This window comes from Lissotriton vulgaris, chromosome 9, assembly GCF_964263255.1.
Source record: "Lissotriton vulgaris chromosome 9, aLisVul1.2, whole genome shotgun sequence".
Taxonomy (NCBI): domain Eukaryota; kingdom Metazoa; phylum Chordata; class Amphibia; order Caudata; family Salamandridae; genus Lissotriton; species Lissotriton vulgaris.
The window spans coordinates 1,194,845,202-1,194,866,283 of NC_141697.1; the positions used below are offsets into that span (position 1 = coordinate 1,194,845,202).

General features: G+C 42.4%; 1 protein-coding gene across 1 annotated transcript in view; it reads left to right on the plus strand.

Moving 5' to 3' along the window:
* The window catches only part of LOC147693023 (cytosolic 10-formyltetrahydrofolate dehydrogenase), a 243,769-nt gene extending 234,793 nt beyond the window's left edge, over positions 1-8,976 (plus strand). Inside the window, exons 21-23 of the mRNA XM_086939265.1 lie at positions 3,173-3,278; positions 6,456-6,655; positions 7,969-8,976. Coding sequence (XP_086795391.1) covers positions 3,173-3,278; positions 6,456-6,655; positions 7,969-8,024 — 362 coding nt within the window. The 3' untranslated portion in view covers positions 8,025-8,976. The remainder of the gene's footprint in view (positions 1-3,172; positions 3,279-6,455; positions 6,656-7,968) is intronic.
* Positions 8,977-21,082: the final 12,106 nt, after the last annotated feature.

Sequence of the window (21,082 nt, forward strand, 5' to 3'; positions counted from 1 at the left end):
GGATTATGTATTCATCTAGCTGGCGGTCATTTATAAAGGCATTTTGCAGGAAAAGCCATCACAGCCATTCATGTCAATGCATTTTATTTTTTCCTACAGGACTGCATTGAAGGATGCAAATGGTATTTTTTTCTGGTTTTCCCCCAAAAATCTCAAAACAGGATTTTCTTTGCCATGAGAGGCTTTTCCGATGGTGGGGTCAGCTTTAAATTTGTTTTAGTGTTCCTTATCGTCAGATTTTACTGAGTGGTAAGGAAACAGAAAAAAAATGGCTACTTGTCTGCACGTATAAATTGGGTGAGCAGACATTTTGCCATTTCTCTGATGGCCGTAACTCCTAGAGGCCGTCGGAGGGGATTAATCATGGCAAAGAGGATGTAGCCTTACGGCTAGAGAGGTCGACCTTGAAGCTGGGGAACCAGAAGGCTGAGTGTGGTCAGTGCTCTGAGTTTGGGAGGCAATGAGTTCCAGGCTGTCATGGCCGCCCTGTAGAGTGACTGTCTCTGTGTGGTAGTAGTGTAAACTTTAGAGGTTCAAAAAGGTTTTCTGACTTCTAAGGCCCCTTAATCCACCAGAGATTTTGAGCAAATCTGCTAACTGGGATGGAAGGGTAAATAAAATATCAAGTAAACAAAATGTGGTATCTCAAGGGGCAATACAATATCACTCTAGTTGGTTACTTTTCTTAACTGGTGGAGACACTCCATCTATAGCCTAGTGGGATTCCTTTCAAAACACGCCATCAGGTTGTGTAAGTAGCAAGCACGTTGGTGTTTGGTTGGAGAACCGCACTGGAGATCTGACAATTGTTGTCAACTCATAGTTTGAGTTGGAGGTTACCCATCTCATCCGTAGCTCACAGCGAATTCTGTTGATCTTCACGCTTCCTGGTACTAAGCACAATCTAAGAATGTGCTGTTGTTAGCCTACACCACTATCAATGCACGCTACATCAGCAAGGACTGAGGGCCCATAGGCTGTCAGATCTGCAAGGCTGTGCACCATTCATAATGAGCTATGCAGAATAAGATTCAACCTCAGCAGCCCATCTCTCTAAGGTGGCGAATAATCATCCTGACTCCCTTAGATTTCTACTTCAAGACTGTTAGCAGTGGGCACACCACCTCTGGTGGGAATAACTACTCCAAGTCTGGTAGACGGACCATCTGCATTATGCTTTTCCCTTTATTGCTTCCAGGAACAAAATGGAAGATGTGATCAGAGTCAGTAGGACCATAGCCCTGATTATAGACTATGTAAAGAATAATCCCACAGCGAATATGAACAGTGCTGCATGGTGGGCATGTTTGCATATTGTGCATTCATGGCACTACAGTACAAATCAATTCTCGGGCGGAGTTCTGGTTTATCTATTCACAAAGCTTTTTGTAAGGATCTGTGCAGTACTTCACCACCCAAAATGGCATTAGAATGGAAGTGTACTAAAGGATTCGCAACTTTATTACTAAGTAGTGAAGGGCTCAATTTTCAAACTATTTGCCTGTAATTAGGATCTTCAGAAGCTGTGGTGAACAATGACTTAGCCATTTTGTTTTCGCCATTGCCCTTGAATGTCTTTAAGATCCCTGAAAGATGTTGTGAATCAGAACTGAAGTTAAAGCTTTCTCTACCATATACAGGGCCTCTATGGACTGGGTGGATGGAGGGTTAGTGCAGTATATTAGTAAGCATGGTGCTGGAGTGGTTCATACCACACCTGTGGTTAATGAAATACAGGGCACTGCAAATATATTGCTGGCTCCAAGGAAGTTCTGTCTTCACACGCGAGGCTGACAACCTGCATACACCACAAGACGTGGAGATCCATTGTGTTCTCATATTAGCTCATTTATGGGTTATGTTATGATGAAGATACGTGGAAACCCAAATGTGCACCCTACATGGATGGTCATGAGTTTTCTAGCGAGAGATATATAGGATTATGAAGACACTTTTTCACATTCGCATTTTGTGTTTTCTGAGTCTAGTGTGGGTATGATGAGTCAGTTTGAGAATCATGAAATCTGTTTATCCACATAGATGATAGAGTGTAGCTAGTGACAAGTGAAAGAGCGCTATGTTGTCCCCACCAAATTCCTTTTGAAGTAGTATTCAGAGTGAAGCATAATTTACATTTTCCAGTTCATTGCTGTCATTTCTTCTGACATAGTCAGTAAGAGTGGAATTTATCTCTGATTGTGCTTGAATGATTTACCTGTCTCTGGCTACTGATCTAAGGGCATAATTTTTTTCACATGGGCCATCTAACAGCCATCAGATACTGCCAATGAAGGGATTTTTAATCACTGCAATGTTGAATTGAAGAAGTGTGGCTCAGGGGTTAGAGGCGGCAGACCCGGAAGCTGAGATCGGCCCTGGACCAGGGTTCAATTCCCTGCCTCGGCAGGTCTTGGGCTAAAAAAAAATTCCACGGACTCGATAATTCTCGCTCCGGTGCCTTCTCGACTCACGGGTTCACACTCTGCGACTCTGGGCAATAGCTTGCTTAATCTCCACAACGGCCCCTCGCGGTGGGATGCCTGGCTTTCACCTGATGGATACCCTGCCGGGGTTATCTCACAGGGGAATACCAGGACGGGTTCCCTAAGCAAGCGCCGGGAAACCCACTGCGGGTAGCTGTGCGCTATATAAGCTCAAAACATTCACATTCACATTTGAATTTCACATGTTTTTCCTAGAAAAAAATGATTTTTGTGTCCCGCCATTTTGCATTACAGCAATTTGAGAACCAGATATATGATCCTGGACATGATATAGTTATGGTTCAAGATACAGCTCAAAGCCATCCACTATGCAGCTAAAATAATGGTCACGCTGTAATACAAGAGTTGAAAGTGGATAGGTACATTACACATGTCAGTGTTCCTACCTGTATGCAAGCAAATACATTGTTCTGTGTGGGACACTAATGCAAGTCCTAAGGTGCTACTTTATCTGCAAACTCTTCTGATCTCACAAAAGCATTGCAACTATATGACATGGGAAATTAAACAAATATATTGGTCGATGCAGTGGCTCTTTGTAATTCCATGTTCAGATATCATGGGTAAAACTACAGCTTTAATGGGATTTGAAGGATTTAAGTAGGGAGAATGACTGTTTGCTTTTATATAGGTTTTAATTTCTATAATTCTTTTATCTTTACATTTAGGTTTCTTTTTTGAACCAACAATATTTACCAATGTGGAGGATCAGATGTACATCGCTAAGGAGGAATCCTTTGGGCCCGTGATGATTATCTCTAAATTTAGTGACGGGTAGGACATCTCAACATGTATCTGTTGAATATAATAAAATTAAAGCTATTTTATGTATATATTCACTTAAAAACAGAGTCATGATTCTAGCTCAATTGTGTAAAACAAATGAAATTCGCCAGATATGGTTGCCCACCATGGAATCCTCTTACTAGACTGCTTTTTTTCCTGTACCATTTGCAATTGATTGTTTTGAGTATCTTGCCAGGCCAGCCAGCCAGTGCCTAGGAGAAGTAGCTCCAGAATGTGGCTTCCAGCCAGGTTACGCCTAATCCTTTGTGGGCGCCAGTGCATGCTGCACGTGGCCTCTGGCCAAGCCTTTTGCCAAACAAGACTCGTCCTTTACGCACAACCAACATTGTGTGTACGGCAAACTCCGGCTGCTCATGTCCTTCAGCCACGTGCAGTAGGGGACGGCTTCATGGCCTGCCTCTGGCTTAGCCCTGTGCCAAAACTGCCTCAGGCAGCCAGTAATTGCTACACATTCGGATTGGACAACCCAGCTTAGACGTTGCCATGCTTTATTATGTGTTTAATTTTTGGGGGGATTTGCAGACCTTTGCTTCGATCTGTGAGTACAGGGCATGCTTCATCCATGTGGACCATCAACCCAGGACAAGCCTCTTGGGCCTATGTGGTGCCTTTCCAGGGAGTTCCAAATCTGTTCTGCAAAACCTGGATTGGTTTCTGAAGCTTGCATTGCGTTTCCAGTACCTGTAAATGACGTGACGCTTGCTCTAGGCACAGCAGATCCTGTTTCATGCAAACTGCGTCTAAACCATAACAACACTGTGGCGAGTACCAGAGTGTAAAATATCTGCATGCCAGTGTATACTATCTTTGGCCAATAATATACATTATTTAGTGGAAGTGGAATAATAAACTCTCAATTTACTCATTAACTACTACAATGCAAAGTGCACTTCTGGTTTTAGTTGAATATCTTTTTTTAAAATATGAATCAAAAATACATTGATATAAACCATGTACTTAGACGCATAGAATATAGTATGGAATTTATTACAACTGTTGATGGGTAGGACGAAGAGCATGATCCACTTGACTCTTCTCCCTATGGAAGTTATGACCCCTCCTCACACTCTACTAGGTTAACAACATATCATCTGCGTATACACTATATGAATGCATATTTTTGTGTGAGTCCGTCAAATAAGTTATATAGCTGACTTAAACAGATATAAGAAACACTGAAATAATAGCCTTGATCATTTTTATGTGAAAGTAGTTGTTCAAGATGATAATATAACACATTTTTTGTATTAGGTGAATGTACCACCAGCCCATTTTATTATTTATATAACATTATCTAAATTCCATATTTACTGATATGAACTTTGAATTGTACATTTTCATACTGTATTGTTAATCTCTGGCTTTACTCATTTTTACATGTGCTGATAAATACTAGATCCAAAAGAAATTAGTATGTCTCTCACACTAATATAAACCAACACATACATACTTATCTTCTCTTTTCTGATATTCTGGATTTCTCCTCCATTTCTGAAATAATACAATGACAATATTTCAGATCCAATTCTATACGCTGTATGGAATTGCCATATTTGTTTTAAAGAAGCTAAAATAAATATTACAATAGACACAGAACAAGGGGTATGGGGTAATTACAAATGCACCTATCTCAATTTCAACAAATGGTGATATTTTACAATATTCAAGGGTTCAAAGAATCAGAGGCTCAATACCCCTTAAACCTCCTAGGATATAAATCCTATAAATTTGCGACAAAAACAGGGATTCAATACTCCAACATATGAAGAGATTAATATCATTTACAAGTACAAGCAAAGTAAGAAGAAGCACATCAATTCAGCAGGTTCTTGTTTCTTTGTTTCATTATTGAAAAAATCTTCTTAAAAACAACCGTAGCAACGCGTTTCAACCCAAAGGTCTTCTTCAGGGCTATAACAATAACAGTAGTATCTCTTAGTTCATTAAAGTTTCTTTTTTTTCTGAAGTTCAACTTGGTATATGTAAGAACCGCTCCCGCCACGTAGTTAAAGTTGTGACGATTTTGGCTACGCAGCGGGAGGGGTTCTTACATATAACAAATAGACATGGACTAAAAACCCATGTCCGCACTGAAATTAATTTGGAATAGTCCACTAAGAAGTCACTCAACAAACTATATTCACTTTGTTGGTGTACTTAAGGAATAAGAGGTCCATTTAGCTCTCCCATTTAGAGTGAGGGGCCGAGTTGATGTTTAGAAAAAAAAAAGAAACTATAATGAACTAAGTTTTACTACTGTTATTGTTATTGCCCTAAGGAAGACCTTTAGGTCGAAACACATTGGCTACAGTCGTTTTTAAGAAAATAAATATTAATTCAACTTGAAAATATGGTTTATCAGTTCATGTTCACACCAGATTTAGGGGCAAAGCTACAAAGAATTGATGCAACGCAGCACAATAATGTAAGTTGCTGTGCTTAGTTGTGTCAAAGGAAGAAAGCAGAACAGCAACGTATTTTGTAACATTTTGTGATAGTTCTCTCTCCCGCTGTGCTGCCGCACTTTTGGTTACCTGGCACCATGCAAACACCCTGGCACCAGGGTGGCAGGAGAGTTTGTGTAATGCTTTGCTTAGGTTTTGAACTGAAAGAGCACCCTTCTATTACAAAATACTATGCTTGGACACACATAGTTTAATACTTTCCCAAGTTTGTATGCGTGTTGTACAATGCAACTTTTCTCCAACGTTACACCTGCCTTGAGGAGCTGCAAATTCTTGGCACAAAGCCTTGTTTGCCATTTTTAATAGATTGGGTTTTGTGTCAAAATTTGTGCGTGGTTGCATTGGAACACCCATGTACAACCCATGGTACGCCTGCTTGATGCACAATAGTGCAACATGCTACTTTGTGTTAATTTAGTACTACTTTCCTATTCAAAATCATGATTTGTGCTGTAAAGTAGTCCCAATTCACTCCGTTATGCCAGTTTGCACCATTTTTTGTGATGATTGCACCAGCACAAAGGCTTGATAAATCTATCTCTTAGCTTTTTTGTTAAGTGCTCTCAGTGATTTGTCCTGAAGTTTCAGAATGGCCCAATTTAAATTACAGGAGTACACATGCATATCTTTTTTAGCATAAGTGGCAACACAACATTCACTGTGGCTTTATATTTTTTAGTGACATAGACGACGTACTGAGACGTGCCAACGGAACAGAATTTGGCTTGGCTTCTGGGGTGTTTACCCGTGACATTAGCAAAGCATTGTATGTCAGCGAGAAGCTCCAAGCTGGGACCGTATTCATCAACACATACAACAAGACAGACGTGGCATGTCCATTCGGGGGCTTCAAACAGTCCGGATTCGGGAAAGATTTAGGTAAAACTTGACTTCCCCTTTGGGGTGTTCTCAGCATGATCTTTGGTACAGAAAGAAGGAATTTTCATTTTTTTAATAATGATCTATATAATTTGACTAAAGATAACAAACAGGGCAACAAGACTAATTCAGATCATGGTATTGTGCACAAATATGTTAAATAATTTTTAGTTGTGTGGCAAACGAGTATATATAGTACCGGAGAGAAAGATGAACTATACACTGAAAAGCTCGATTTATTTTTAGATTGTGTCACAAAGCAGACCTTGAACCAGCACAATTTACGGAGAACATTATTGTAGCAAAAGTATCTTAAATATGAAATGTGGTGTGTGGGAGCCAGGTTACAGAAACCAAGATTTGATGGCAACGAGGCATGTGACCTGTTCCTAGGAAATCTTAAAACAGGACACGGTACACTTCAATATTGTTGAAATTACAATTATATTTATAATATTGGGCGACAGGAGTGAACCACAGTCACATGATATGTGGGCTACTGGGCACACTTGGATTAAAAGTAAAGTTGTTTGGTCCAAAAGCCAGGATCATAGCACTTGCATCACTTATACTCATCAATGACACTAGTTTCTTATAACTGTAAGTAACTTGCAACTTCTTCAATTGCGAGTCCTGCAGTCTGTCCCATATCGAGCACAGTATTATGCAGTGGCTAGCTACAGCAGGCAATGACAATGCAAATTAGTCTTTCAAAACATGAATAAGTCTTCAAGTCGTAGGTTTACACTTATGGGGCCATATAATGTATGCAGCTAATTTTTCTGGATTGCGCAGGGCGCAACTTTAATTCAATGGGCATCGTAGTGTTGGGTAGGACAGTGAAGCAGAATAGATTATGTAGCATGATGGTGAGCAAGGTGTCTCAACCATCCAGGTGGGAAGGAGCTATAATATGGATTGTGATTTTTAAGTATTTTATTGGTGGAGTCTCAGCTGATGGTAGGCTGTGTAGCTTATTAAATTTATGTAAAGACAGCATTGTTGGTTGAAACACATACATTAAATAAACACAAAAGGCTCTGGATCACAATAGCACTTCCAGAAACAGGCAAAATGGATGGGCCCGGCTGGTATCATAAGATGTCACATTATAACATTGTATATCAACGGCTTTGTGTGTACCATGCGGTCTACTATGTTTACTTACATGTATCTGCTCTCTACGATTATTGTGGACTAGGTCATGATTCTTTGGTGTTGGTGTAACTGTTTAATACTGATTCATAGTTTTATTAAAAGAGTATACATAATGGCATTTTTGTAATTATTCACTCACTCTTGTGTCTTTTCAGGTGAGGAAGCCCTGAATGAATACCTAAGGACCAAAGCTGTCACCATTGAATACTAAAAAGAAAAATCCCAGTCAAAGCGGAAGAGAATTATCACTTGCAGAGTTTCAGGAAGCGCTGCTCAACACTCCGGACTGCACAAGTAATGCTGCCATGTATCCGGAGTATAGGCGGAGACAATATTCCAACATATACTCTCTTTCGCCTGCAAAAAAGATTCTGCCATTGGAGAAATATCTGGGACGGCATGTCCACTGCAAGTTTGGGATATCATATCTGAAAGTGTAAACAGTGATTTCTGTAGATTAATCTGCAAATGCCCTGTCTTGTAAAACAGTTCCGATGATACTCTCATGATGTTGAGGGAATTGTGTCCCCAAATAACCAAATCAAGGTGTGTGGTGCTGTTACCATGAGGAATGATAAAGTAGGCTAGTGCAGGTATGTACATATTGGAAGAGCTACTTCGACACTAGTGACAAGAGGACAATGTTACACTGGTGAAGAAGACCTCATTATTTTTAGACGAAGATGATAATTTAAACAGGGTACTCGCTAGGATTGTTAATGGGTAGTAGTAATGATGGGGACCCCAACAGTTTTTACATTATGAAGAATAAGTACCTTTGGGGGAGCACTTCATTGGTCATTACTATTTCAGGCAATGTGAGCCTATAGGTGCCTTCTATTTTACATTATAGTAGTTCTTGAATCTGAAAAGAAACACATTTATGCAACATTTCGCAGTGCCAGAAAGTCTAAGGACATACCATTTTAGGTCAAAGATTCTTGCTGGATTGATTCATATCGAGACAACAAATTCATAGTAACAACTTTCTATTCCATGCGTTTATGAATTAGCTAAAAAAGGAACACATTGTGTAAATCCCTCATCACCAAAACAAATTAATAAACAGCAAAGTTGTTTCTGTAAGCTATTTATCTTGAGATAAGACAATAGCTCGATGATGTTGGTAAAATGTTTTAATATTAGTGAATTTTAAAACACTACATGATTTAATAGCCTGTCATTTAATCCTTGTATTTACAGACCCTGGTGATTGTGAATGAGTAGTGTCTGTCAGTCAATGCAAAATGTTGCCAGATTAGTGGGGTCCACCTCTACTCCCAAGGTTCACAATTATGCAGCCTATAAAGACGGTATGCTAATATTACTTCGCGGGTCCTATATTGCGTCATTACATAGCAGTAGTTACATCCAGAGTCATTACATCACAAGTGCGCTTTAGTACCTTTACTTCAGAGTCGTTTACTTTGTAGGTAAGATATTTTAAAAATAATGTTATGCACCTAACCGTAATACTTTATTACATTTCTGTGTGTGGTTGTGTGTATGTTACATTCACTAAAAAACAAAGGTTGAAGCAAGGCTATAGTTTGTTGAAAATGTGACTTAAAAAATCAATTTTAAAAGAACAAAACCCCAAAATTCATCAGACATAGTTTGCTTAGTCTAACTATAATTTATGCCTGTGGCATGCACTGCTTATAATCTCACATATTACACCTCTCATGACATGTTCAATGATATCATTGGTGCTATCTCAAATAACATCAGGCCTTACACACAACACCACAACGCTTGCGGTCTTCGGCAGTGTGTGGCGAAGGTGTGTCTGCCAGGCTGGTTTAGTTGCAGGGTCTGGCTGCAGACCCCTTTGACGCCTTCGGCCGTGCACTGCGGGGTTAGGTGCAGAGGGAGGTTGACAGCCCACAGAGAATGGTAATAAGATCGTATGCCCTGTTAAAGAAATAAAAACTGAAATTCACTGAAAAAAACCGAATGTTAAAGTGACTTTATAGTTAGGTATGGTAATAAGATGTTGCTTTATGTTAATAAAAAACAGTTATTTACTTAAAACGTTAGGTTAATGTGACATTTTAATTAGATGTGGTAATAATATCCACGTTAGAAAACAAAACCCTAGTAATTCACTGAAAAAAACAAAGGTTAAAGTGACTTTATAGTTAGGTGAACATTTCAGCCATAACGCCATGTTTTAAATGCAGAAAAACACAGAAATTCACCAGCTATAGTTTACTGAGCTAACTACAACATGTGCCTCTACCATGCTCTGCTTATGATCTCACATATCACATCACTCATGACATGTTCAATGACATCAGAGATGAGACCGAAAATGACATAATTGAGGACATAACTGTGACATCACTGTTGACGTAGGTTCAAATTACTCTGTTAACCAGTAGAGGGTTGATTTCAGATAAGTAGCTAAGCATTAAATTGTGCAGAAATATGTATACCATAAATTACATTCACGTACACACAACCTCCCTTGGGTGAATCAAGGTCCTACTACCTGCAACCTTCGCCCTGTACCGAACACTTTGTGGCTAACTGAACACATGGGCAATCAACAGGACAAGAGTGGGCAAGCCAGAGCTGTAGACAATCTTTACTCTGTGAACAACTTTTCATGGAGATCCTACCCCGTCCAGACACCCAAGACCCAGTATTTGGCCAACACCTACTATGCACATCCTTTGTCCTTAACTGAATCCTTTGTGGAAACCAGACCTCCCATGGGCAATCAACCAAGCAAGGATGGGAAAGAACCTTTTGTGAACAGTTTTTTCCCTATGCAGAACAGCTCCACAGATAGCACCCTGCTTCTACATACCCAAGTCCCTTATTATACGCAGCCTTCACCCTGTACCGAACACTTAGCAGATAGCTAACCTCTTGTGGGCAATCAAGCACACAAGTGTGGGCATCTACCTGGTGCATCCAGTCTAGACTCCTATGCACAACTCTTCATGTAGCAGCCACTCTCTCCAGACACTAAAGGCCCATTAGAAGAGTAAGCACCTACTATGTTCAAACCTCACCCTGAACAAACTTTACAGATAGCCAACCTCTTGTGGGCAATCAGTGAGACACGATTTGGCAAGTCGGAATGTTATCAGTGATGTCAACAATGATGTCATTAAGGGCCAGATGTAGGTAAAGTACATTTACTGATTCTAAAATACCGAATTTTACAGATTCGGTATTTTAGAATCGGTAAATGCTATGTAGCAAAAAAATCGGTAAAAATTACCGAATCGGTAAGATTTGGTATTTACCGATTCGGTAAAATGGGGGACACTTTCAAGGGTGCCAGGGTGTTACTTTAACACCCTGTTGCACCCTGAATCGTGCTTGTGTGCAGATGTGGCACACATACATGCCCTAAGGGCATGTATGTGTGCCACATGGCACAGTTGAAAATGCACAGATTTGCATTTTCAAAGGTATTCCTTATTTACCACCAACTTATAGTTGGTGGTAAATAACGAATCCTAAAATGGGAAAAGCACTAATTTGAGTGCTCCTAACATTACATATTCGGTAATTTATCAATTCGGTATTTTAAGGAATCGGTAATTTACTGATTCCTTAAAATACCGAATCGGTAAATTACCGATTTTGCAATTTAGGCCACCTACATCACAAATGCCCAATAACGGTCGATAACGGCCGAAATTCGGTAATTTCGGCCGTTACCGACCGGTATTGGGCCACCTACATCTGGCCCTAAATGTCATGGTTGATGTGATATGTGGGGCCATGGGCAGGGCATCGGGGCACAAGTTCTAGTAAGCTCAGTAAACTATACCTGCTGAATTTTAGTGTTTTTTGTGTGACGCTATGACTGACATTTTGACTTAACAATATCATCAATTAAGAAATCACTACATTGCTACCTCGTCTCAAAGGCATCACTCATGGCTCAAGCTGTGTCAGTTTCTATGGCTATTCGGGTCATGATGTTGGACAGGGTTCTGTGTAGTTATTTATTAGTTATACTTGCACCTATCAAAAGAGTGCAATCAGAGGGACTGTCACTGGGGCAGATAAGCCCTTATGTAATAATACTTATTGTTGCCTCTCACTCAGCAAAGGCCTACGTTTAGTAGGAGTCAATCTTTTGTGATATGGTCTCATGTAGGAAACTATCAATGCCACAGGACACACACATAAAACAGAAGATGGCACCACTGGTTTAGGCAACAGTTGTGTAAGTGACCCAAGAAAGCTACATCAGTAACCCCTTTAAAGCATGGTACACTGGTGGTTAGCAGATCGTATTGGAGTGGCAAACATTGGTGTGTCCTAAATATCATAAAATAGGTATGCAGTCTTCCAGGCAAGAGAATTCTTTCCTACTTCCCTTGGGTGTAAAACTTGAGAACAGAAGGGCAGAGAGAAAGTTTTCGGAAGTTTCACAATTCCTGAGGAATCAGGCAACAGAGCAGATGACACAAAAAAATTAAATATAAGGCCTTACAGCAGGTATTTTCGAGTTCCATATGGAGAAAGATGAAAGGGTGGTGAAAAAATACAAGAACAAAGAGAACATTTAAGATGGTATATTTGGCTTAGATCTTGACACTGCTAAGAAACGGAGACTACGTGGTATCCCAAGGTGAGACGGGTGCATATTTTCATATCCAATTATTACAGCACAAAGTATGTTTTTTTTTAGTTAAAGGCAGACATTCTAAGTTCAGTGTTCTTACCTTGTTAACTATACAGGCAGTTCACTTTTTGGAGGTTATTAGACCTCATGGCATCCTGAGTTCTTCTGACTACTCCGGTAAGAATTGGTGAGTTTAGTTGTTGAGGACTCATTGGTCACAAAATCGAGGGTGACTTGCAGATAGTGAGATGGAATGATTCAAAGGATTTAGTTCTGCGTGTTTTGCTTTTGGCAACTATCCATACTGTTGTTATGCACCCTATACGCAAGCGTAGGGAAGTGGGCTCTTTGAAGTTGAAGGGAAGGGCTGGATTTCTGTTGCTTTGGCCAATCATGAGAGACCTCTACCCCCATGAAGCGTGTGAGGAAAAGGCTTTTTGCAGGTTCACCCCCATTTTTATTACTGTTCGACTATTAGGTGTAATGACTCTATAATGAGCTGGGCACTGCTGATCATGCCACAGTGCACTTCCTCTCACCCTTAAAAAGTATATGTTTAATTGGTTTATCACCATTTAGCACTTGTAACATGTTACGTCCCTATCATAGGAGGCCAGGGGTACCAGGGCCTGTAAGTTCTGTGTCCCTCGTGGACTGCAGCACTGATTAAGGCACCACAAGTGTGACAAAGTAAAACATGTTTCCCATTCTGCCAATGTATAGTGTTACAGCGTTTTTTAAACTGCTAGATCAACGTTGCCACTTAAACTTATAACACAGCGCAAATCTTTCTTTTTAATAAATATAAGTCGCCCTTCAAGCAGGCCTAACTACTTCCAAGGCAGGGTGCTGCATATGGAGAAGGAAATGCGCGTTTACATGTCTTGGCAGTAAAATCCCTGCACTATGGAACTGTGGAAAGGCAAATAGCCCCATTGGTGAATATGGAGCTACACCAGCTCAGCTGTGCAAACTTCCAAATGGGACTATTAAAATTAAGACTTCACTGTACCAAAAGATTTAGCGGCATATTATCAAGGGGGTTTATCTCCGCTTTTTTGGCTTTAAAAGCCAAGAAAGCGGAGATAAAATTATCTCCCTATTACCTAGCTGTGGCTAACACCAGTTAGCGACAGCTAGTAGAAGATAGCGACCATCTTGGGCCCCACTTTGCATGTCAGTGATATTTATCACTAATGACATGCAAAGTGGGCGCGCCAAGATGTTAGCGACTGGAAACAGTCGCTAACATCGCTATCTCCTATTACCAACATTTGGAGATATTCGCGCTAAGTGCGAATATCTCCAAAAGCTAACACCTGCCCTGAGCAGTTCTTAGCCATGTTATCCAATGGGAGGAGGATAACATGGCTAAGAGCATTAGCTCGCTAATGCATGAATATCGCTGACTTTTCAGCGATATTCATGCATTGCGGCCAATTTTTATCGCATTTGCGATAAACCTTGGAAATACCAAGGTTTATCTGCAATTAAAAATCGGCGCAGTCGGCGATAATGTTTTCACGCTAACCAAGCAATAGCGATAATTATCGCTATTGCTTGGTAATATGCCCCTTAGTGCATTAAACCCTACTTGGTGCTCAAGTCGAATTTAATGTCTCTAGTTTACAAAGTGCACATTTAGAAAGTTGCCACTTTGTTTCCCAGGGTTATCCAGTTACAGACAGCAGCAGACCCTGAGTCAGCCTTTCCCCCATGGAAATAGGCAAACACCAGTCTCCGGAAGGGACAAAAGGGACCTGCCACACAAAGAGGTGTGACCTCCTCCTGGCGGAATGGTCAGAGTTGGTGTCAGCCCAAAAGGCAAGCTTCTAAGGGGAAGCTGCCTTTGAAGGGCAAATGCTAGTCACACAGGCTGCTCTTTTGTGTTTGGAGACAGGCTGGCATCTTAGGGAGAGAGGGAAAGGCTGTTGCTAAACCAGTTTTTCAAGGGGAGTGCAGCCCCCAGGTAGCCACACCTGTGGGATGGGTAGGGAGCTCCACACATTGAGAGCTCAACCATGTTGAGAGTGGGCACAATGGTGTACTCTGAAATATCTAGATGCTGCACCTCACAGAAAGTCGTCATCAGGTGGGCGGGATCTAGTATTCCCATTGGCTAGTTAGTTGCCACAACCCCCTGGGCTCACAAAGGGAATAAGAGTGGCACCCCCGGGCACCCAGACCTCAGTTTGCCCCTGTCTTGGAAGAAGAAATGAAGAAGGACTGCTCTGCTGCTCCTGGTCTCCAGAAAAGACAGGCTGCACAAAATACTAAACTGCACCTGCTGTACCTTGGAAGAGCAAAGAGAGCACTGTGCCAATGGAAACCCACTCAAGAAAACATTGCCCACAAGCACCAACCAGAAAGAGTGACTACAAGAGTCAGCTGGCTGACTCCCTGTGACAGGCACTGGGCCATAAAAGCTGAGACGTCTGTTCTTGGATAATTAAGTAGCCAGGAACGCCTGCCTGCTGTTGGGATGCCAAGGTGCAGTATTAGAAACCGAGACCCGACCCTCAAAGGCTGTGCGAGAGTCATTGAAGAGCAGTTTGATTGCCCTGCACAGATGTTACTGCTAATTAACGAGAATCACTGGTTTTGCTGTAACTTGAGAGCAGTAGAGTAGTGGCAACTGGTTTTGTGCTGGACTTATCTGGACTTCATGGTACATAGACACCTGAGACCAAAGCAGCTCCTTCCTTTCCGTGCTCGTGGACCAAGAGGTGGTCAAAGGGAGACCCCCGTCACCTGCTCAACATCCTTGAGCATCTTCAGCATCCTGCATCGCTTGCATCAAAACCACGTCATGACTTCTGTGGCGGTTTGCTCGTGATCCTGCAACTGGACAGGAGACTTTAACTGCAAGGTCACTGTCCAACTGGACCTTTTTGGTCTCTGTGACTGGTGACAATTTAGAGTTACTTGTTGTGGCTAACCCTAAACCATGAGTCGTGGTAGATTTCAATAATTTATTGCATTGAGTGAAAATTTGTCATTTATTGTTCCTTAGAAAATTCATATCTCTGGAACCCGCCAGCTGATTTTTGTCACTGAGCTGTCTATTTAAAGATATAAATACAACCTATTTTTATAAATTGGTGTTGGATCTTTATTGTGTTTTGTTTTCTTCTTAATCAATTGTTTTGGTACTTATTAATGCTTTACACGTGTTCCTTTGATAAAGCCTGGCTGCTCTGAGCCATAGCTTAGCTAAGATTTAACACACAAATCTGACTGAAACTGATCCGGAATTACATCTTTATTACACTGTGAGGTTGCACAACAACATAATATAACAGTCCACGTTCCTCATACGGTTTGTTTACAGGGAAAAGACGTATAGACGAATGGTCTCAGCAGACTTCAGACTTCTTCACTTGAGTGGAGCCTTGATAAGGAAGAAGCCATTAACTGCATTTAAGATTGTGCATAGCCCCAAGGGGATCTCTTTGTAACTCAGTACAATGCAAATACATGGGGCCTTATTTATGAAGGCCTTTTGCTGCTGGTGCGTCACATTTTCTCATTTTAAAAGGGACGCACCACTGGCGCAAGGCCGTCATAAATAAGGCCCCATGGGATTTTGTTCTCTGGATTTTTCAAGGCAAGTTGCTCTGGAAGACTCCTTCCTGGCTGATACCATATGCTGTATGCCTTCCTGTCCTTTCCAGTCATACAGACTGTCATGAAGAAATTCGGGATAGTTGATACATCAATGACTTGGTTGCTCTGAACTGGCCAATGGGCATTTGCTCTCAACAGGCCTATGGGCATTTGGCAGATAGATCTCCTAAGCATCGAAGAACTATGAAGCTGCTGGTGTAGTCATATTTTCCATCGCAGGAGAGGGGCAGATACCTCTCTCTCGTCTGAACAGCCTTCAGTTGTATATTTGGCTCCTGAAAGGCTGGGGTTTTTGCTGCATGATCTGTCGAAGAAGGTGCTTGACGTCATGTGAGATGGAAAGTGAAAAAGCATAAGGCTCATACACAAGTGCAGGTGGTTGAGGTTATGCATATATAGTGCGGTCACATGCTTATTGATTGTACAACTTCCTCATCTGAAGTGCAGAATTTTTTTTAAAAAAACAGCTCCAATAATCTATAGGCCAATGTACTAACAACCAGGCATGAATCTTTTACAGAAAAGCAGGGTCAAATGGGGCACTTAGAGAAAAACAGTGGAATGAACTTACAGAGGAAGAAAAAATAAAACAGGATGTTTGTTTCAGAAACTTAATGAGCTGTGCATTTAAAGGTATCACTGAAATAAGTGATCCCCTGAAGCTGTCATCCACTGGGCCCATAACGTGGAGGGAGGCAAACCCCTCAAAAAGCCATCACACAGAAAATCGAGGAAGAGATGAGAAAGGGAAACTACGCCACTGTCCTAACAACACAGGGTACCAGGTCCAATGTAGATGACCTCCAGGACTTTGGAATTTCCAGTGCTACATCTCTAGAACACCCCTGGAACTGGAACCTGAGTCATGCACCCACTGAGCAGTGAGGTGAGGATGGCATAGAGCAGTTGCTTAATTTGTAAAAAGAAAAAAGAGAGAAGTACCAGGCCCCTTGTCAGGAGGATTGCAGCTTGCACCACCATGCCCGCGCTGTCAATAACTGTACCAACAATGACATTTCTACAAGTGTGACAATTCAGACTATTCTAGGCCACCCAAAGCTACAAGAATGCCTTGGGTGGCAAGTATTAGTCATGCATATAGTCGGTAGATGGACAGCGCCACCATGTGGCTGACATAAGTGCTGGTGCTGACGATTTGGTGCCGAGCAACGGAAACCACCTGCTCAAATTAGGCACTATTGTAGTGGAGAAGGATTAGCTCAAAGGTAGAATGAATGGAAGTATCACTACCATATATAGAAGGATCAGAAACAAGGGCCTTTTTGGCCAAGACGGGGTTACCAAGATCACAGATGAAGTCCACGCTCAAATCTTCCTCAGCATCCTCAGGAGGAGGGGAATCTGAGGAAATGCACACTGTAGCCTTGAAGGCCAAACCCAAAGACAGAGCATCCACCCCATGTCTTTCCGATACTAATGGCCCAGATGTATCGAAGGATTTTACCCGTTCTGTGTCTGGGAAATTGAGTTGCTACAAATGGCCCTAATCCTCCTAATAGAACTGGGGAAGAAGTGTGGCATCTTCAAAGGCAAAGAGGTCCAGCCAGAACTCGCTCATCATTCCTGTTACGATCTTCCACAGGCCCTATCCTCCTTCATTTGGATGTAGTTGGACCTTCTCCTCAGTGGTAGCACCGTTAAGACAGGTGGAACAACCTAAAGAAGGAAACACCAGGCTAAGGATGTTCATTGCCTAGTTCTTGTTCCGCAGAGAGGCATGAAGTGATCTGCCTATGAACAGAAAGCTTCAGTTACCAGCACTTCTGCCAGATACTTGGTACATGTCGACGACTGATTTAGAACTTTACTAACTGATTGTTGGTCCTGACTAGGCCTTCTCAGCCCTGAAGAAGAGTAGCATAATGCACAAGCACTCGAAGGATGACTCAGAGAAGGGATACAAGCATTACCAAAGCCAATAGGTTTTGATTGTACAAAATCTATTGCTTTCATCAAAGTTATTTTCATAAGTTAAGTTGCTGTGCAACATAGCTTAAAGAAAAAAAAAGCACTATGACACAGCCTTTAAGTCAAATTGCTCAGCTGCCCACTGCTGCATAACATGTAAAAAAAAAGAAAAAACCATGGGGGTGTCAGAGGGAGGAGACTCATCGGAGACCGGGAGGAGGGTAGGGCAGTAATGGGGGAAAGAGAGGGACTACAAGCAGTGCTTTAAATGGGCTGGTACTCACCGGTACTAGGCCTTCTCAGCCCTGAAGAAGAGTAGCATAATGCACAAACACTCGAAGGATGACTCAGAGAAGGGATACAAGCATTACCAAAGCCAATAGGTTTTGATTGTACAAAATCTATTGCTTTCATCAAAGTTATTTTCATAAGTTAAGTTGCTGTGCAACATAGCTTAAAGAAAAAAAAAGCACTATGACACAGCCTTTAAGTCAAATTGCTCAGCTGCCCACTGCTGCATAACATGTAAAAAAAAAGAAAAAACTATGGGGGTGTCAGAGGGAGGAGACTCATCGGAGACCGGGAGGAGGGTAGGGCAGTAATGGGGGAAAGAGAGGGACTACAAGCAGTGCTTTAAATGGGCTGGTACTCACCGGTACTAAGTACCGGCACTTCTACGTTTTCTGCCCTTGAGTACCGGAAAATCTCCATGTCCAAATAGAGTACTGGTACTCATGGGGTATTATGCCAAGCTCAGTAGAATTTGGTATGTACAAAAAGAAGCACAACAGATGACTAGTCAGTCCGTTTTCGTGAAGCACTCTGATAATCGAGTGCTAATCTGCCCTCAGTGTGCTAACTGCGGAGGCGGCCCGTATGCATTTATTTAGAGCTAGCAGGCTGTTTGGGAGGGGCCCAGTCACAATGTGATATTTGACACTCAGGCTCTTTGGTGTCAAACGCACTGTAGGGGTGCAAGCATAGCCTGCTAATAGATGTATTGTCACTGTTGGAAATCTAAGAAATGATTCCTGCTTGCAAAGCAGAGTACTCTGCACTTGTTCGGAGTCAGATTGAGGAGGAAGGTGCTGATAGTGAAACTGTAGCACAGCCGATGGGAATAAAGGTTAGTAATGTGGAGAGCAGCCATTGATGAATTGGCAAAGTCATTGGCCCTGCCTGAGTGTCACCAGTGGGCTGGTTTCATGGAGGACAACCATCCACAATATCCTACCGGCCCACCCAGCCCCCACTATGGCCACCTGACTCGGCCACTAAGGAATGTGTAGGCGAGTCGCAGCACAAAACGCTATGCTTAAAGGTGGGGGACCGAGACGAGTAAGAGGCCATTTTTGTGGCTGTCGTTTTGGGCCAGACCTCACAAGCATTCCTTCCTGCCATTCCGTCACACTGAGCCTTAATAGATGTGGAAGGGGCGGGACAGGTGTTGCTCTGGTCATTAGGCCATTCACAACTCGGCCCCTGCGGGATACAGGGCTCAGTAGGTGGAACAACTAAACACAATAGCAGTGTATTTGCAGCAATCCTCTGACAAGCACTCTTCGCACTGAGGCCATGGCAAACGGTAGAGAAGAGAGTGTGAGGAGGCTGAGAAGCCACACAGGGAGGCCAGGCCAAGTGTTTTGGCCCTAGGGCCGCTCAGCATCCTGAAGGTTATGGTTTTCCCATGCTCCCTCCCAGGCAGGAGCTTCACATTCATCCTGTAGTAGGCTGGGAGTGCAGGTACTATTCAGAGGCCTTTCTGAGAGGCCAGGTTTGGCTCTACCTTTTGGGCCATTCCCACGTCAGCCCTAAGGGGCTAGCCCAGTGCAGAAGCAATTTGTTTCAGCTCACCTCTCTGCCAGGCCATCGCATTCAGGTCATGGTGGGTGTGGGAGTGTGCAAAGGCTCAGAAGCCTCGCTGGGAGGCCAGGTGAGGTGTTGGCGCCATTGGGACATTTTAAACTCGACCCCAATTTCAATAATTCGGTTACCTGCACATGTTCCGTTTTTCAAACGTAAACAAAAGTGCTTGCTTAAAAGATCTGTGCTTTATCTGATAACAGTTATGACTCATCATAAGTTAGCACAGAGGGTTCATGTGCCTGCTGCAAAACACAGCATGCTGATCCCAGATTTGTGTTTTATGTACATGGGCATGTGGGTTGCTAGTTTTGCACACCCATTAACTCTCAATCAAATTAAATGTGTGCATCTAGCCTGGTCCCTTAGCACTCCCCGTAGTCCCGCCCACATAGCCCCCTTCCGCCCAAGTCCCACCCCCGAATCCATATTTTAATATGGTGAGTACCAGGCGGGCACCTAGAGCCGAATTTCGGGAGGGGCTGAAAAATATTTCGGGGGTGGCTAATTTTTCCAACCATAGACAGAGTGACTGAAAGAAGGGATGAAAACACAACAAATGCCTAATTTACAAGTAAATGGTCTTTTAAAGACCTGTTAAGTACTCGGGTGCGGCTGCAATTAGATGGTAGCCAGCCCGCAAAGCTGTGTCAGCCCGGGCTGACACACACGACGGGGGGGGGCTGAAGCCCTGTGAGCCCAATGGCTGTTGCGCGCCTGGTGAGTACCTGCACTTCTTTTTTTCCATTTAAAGCACTGACCACAGGGCATGCATTCTCTGAGTGCATGCTGTTCAATAAAATTTTTAAAAAGAAGAGTACGTGCTGGCCACTGGAAGGACACTGACTACAAGAAGCAGTACTTGTTCCATGGTCCACACCAGGATAAAGACCCCAAAGCCCAGGAGAAAGTCAGATGCCAGGAGGAACAGCTGACCAATAGGTAGCAAGGAAACAAGAGTGATGTGGAAGGCAACCTATGGTAAGCAATGGGCCGGCTCGAGGTTCAAACATGGTCACACGTGTGTGGCATCTTTTGAAAGGCCCTACTATCACATTCATAAAGTTATATTTAAAAGTTTAGGCATAAAAAGTCGGGAGTAAACAACTAGAACGGAGACAGAAATAAAATTAAAACATTTCTTTCGCACTGCCTTTAAATTAAACGTGTGTCTTTTTAAAAGAGTATTTCTACGTTGTGACTCGCGTGTGTGGCTTCAGTGGTTTGTGCGTGACAGGTCTGTCTTTTTATCC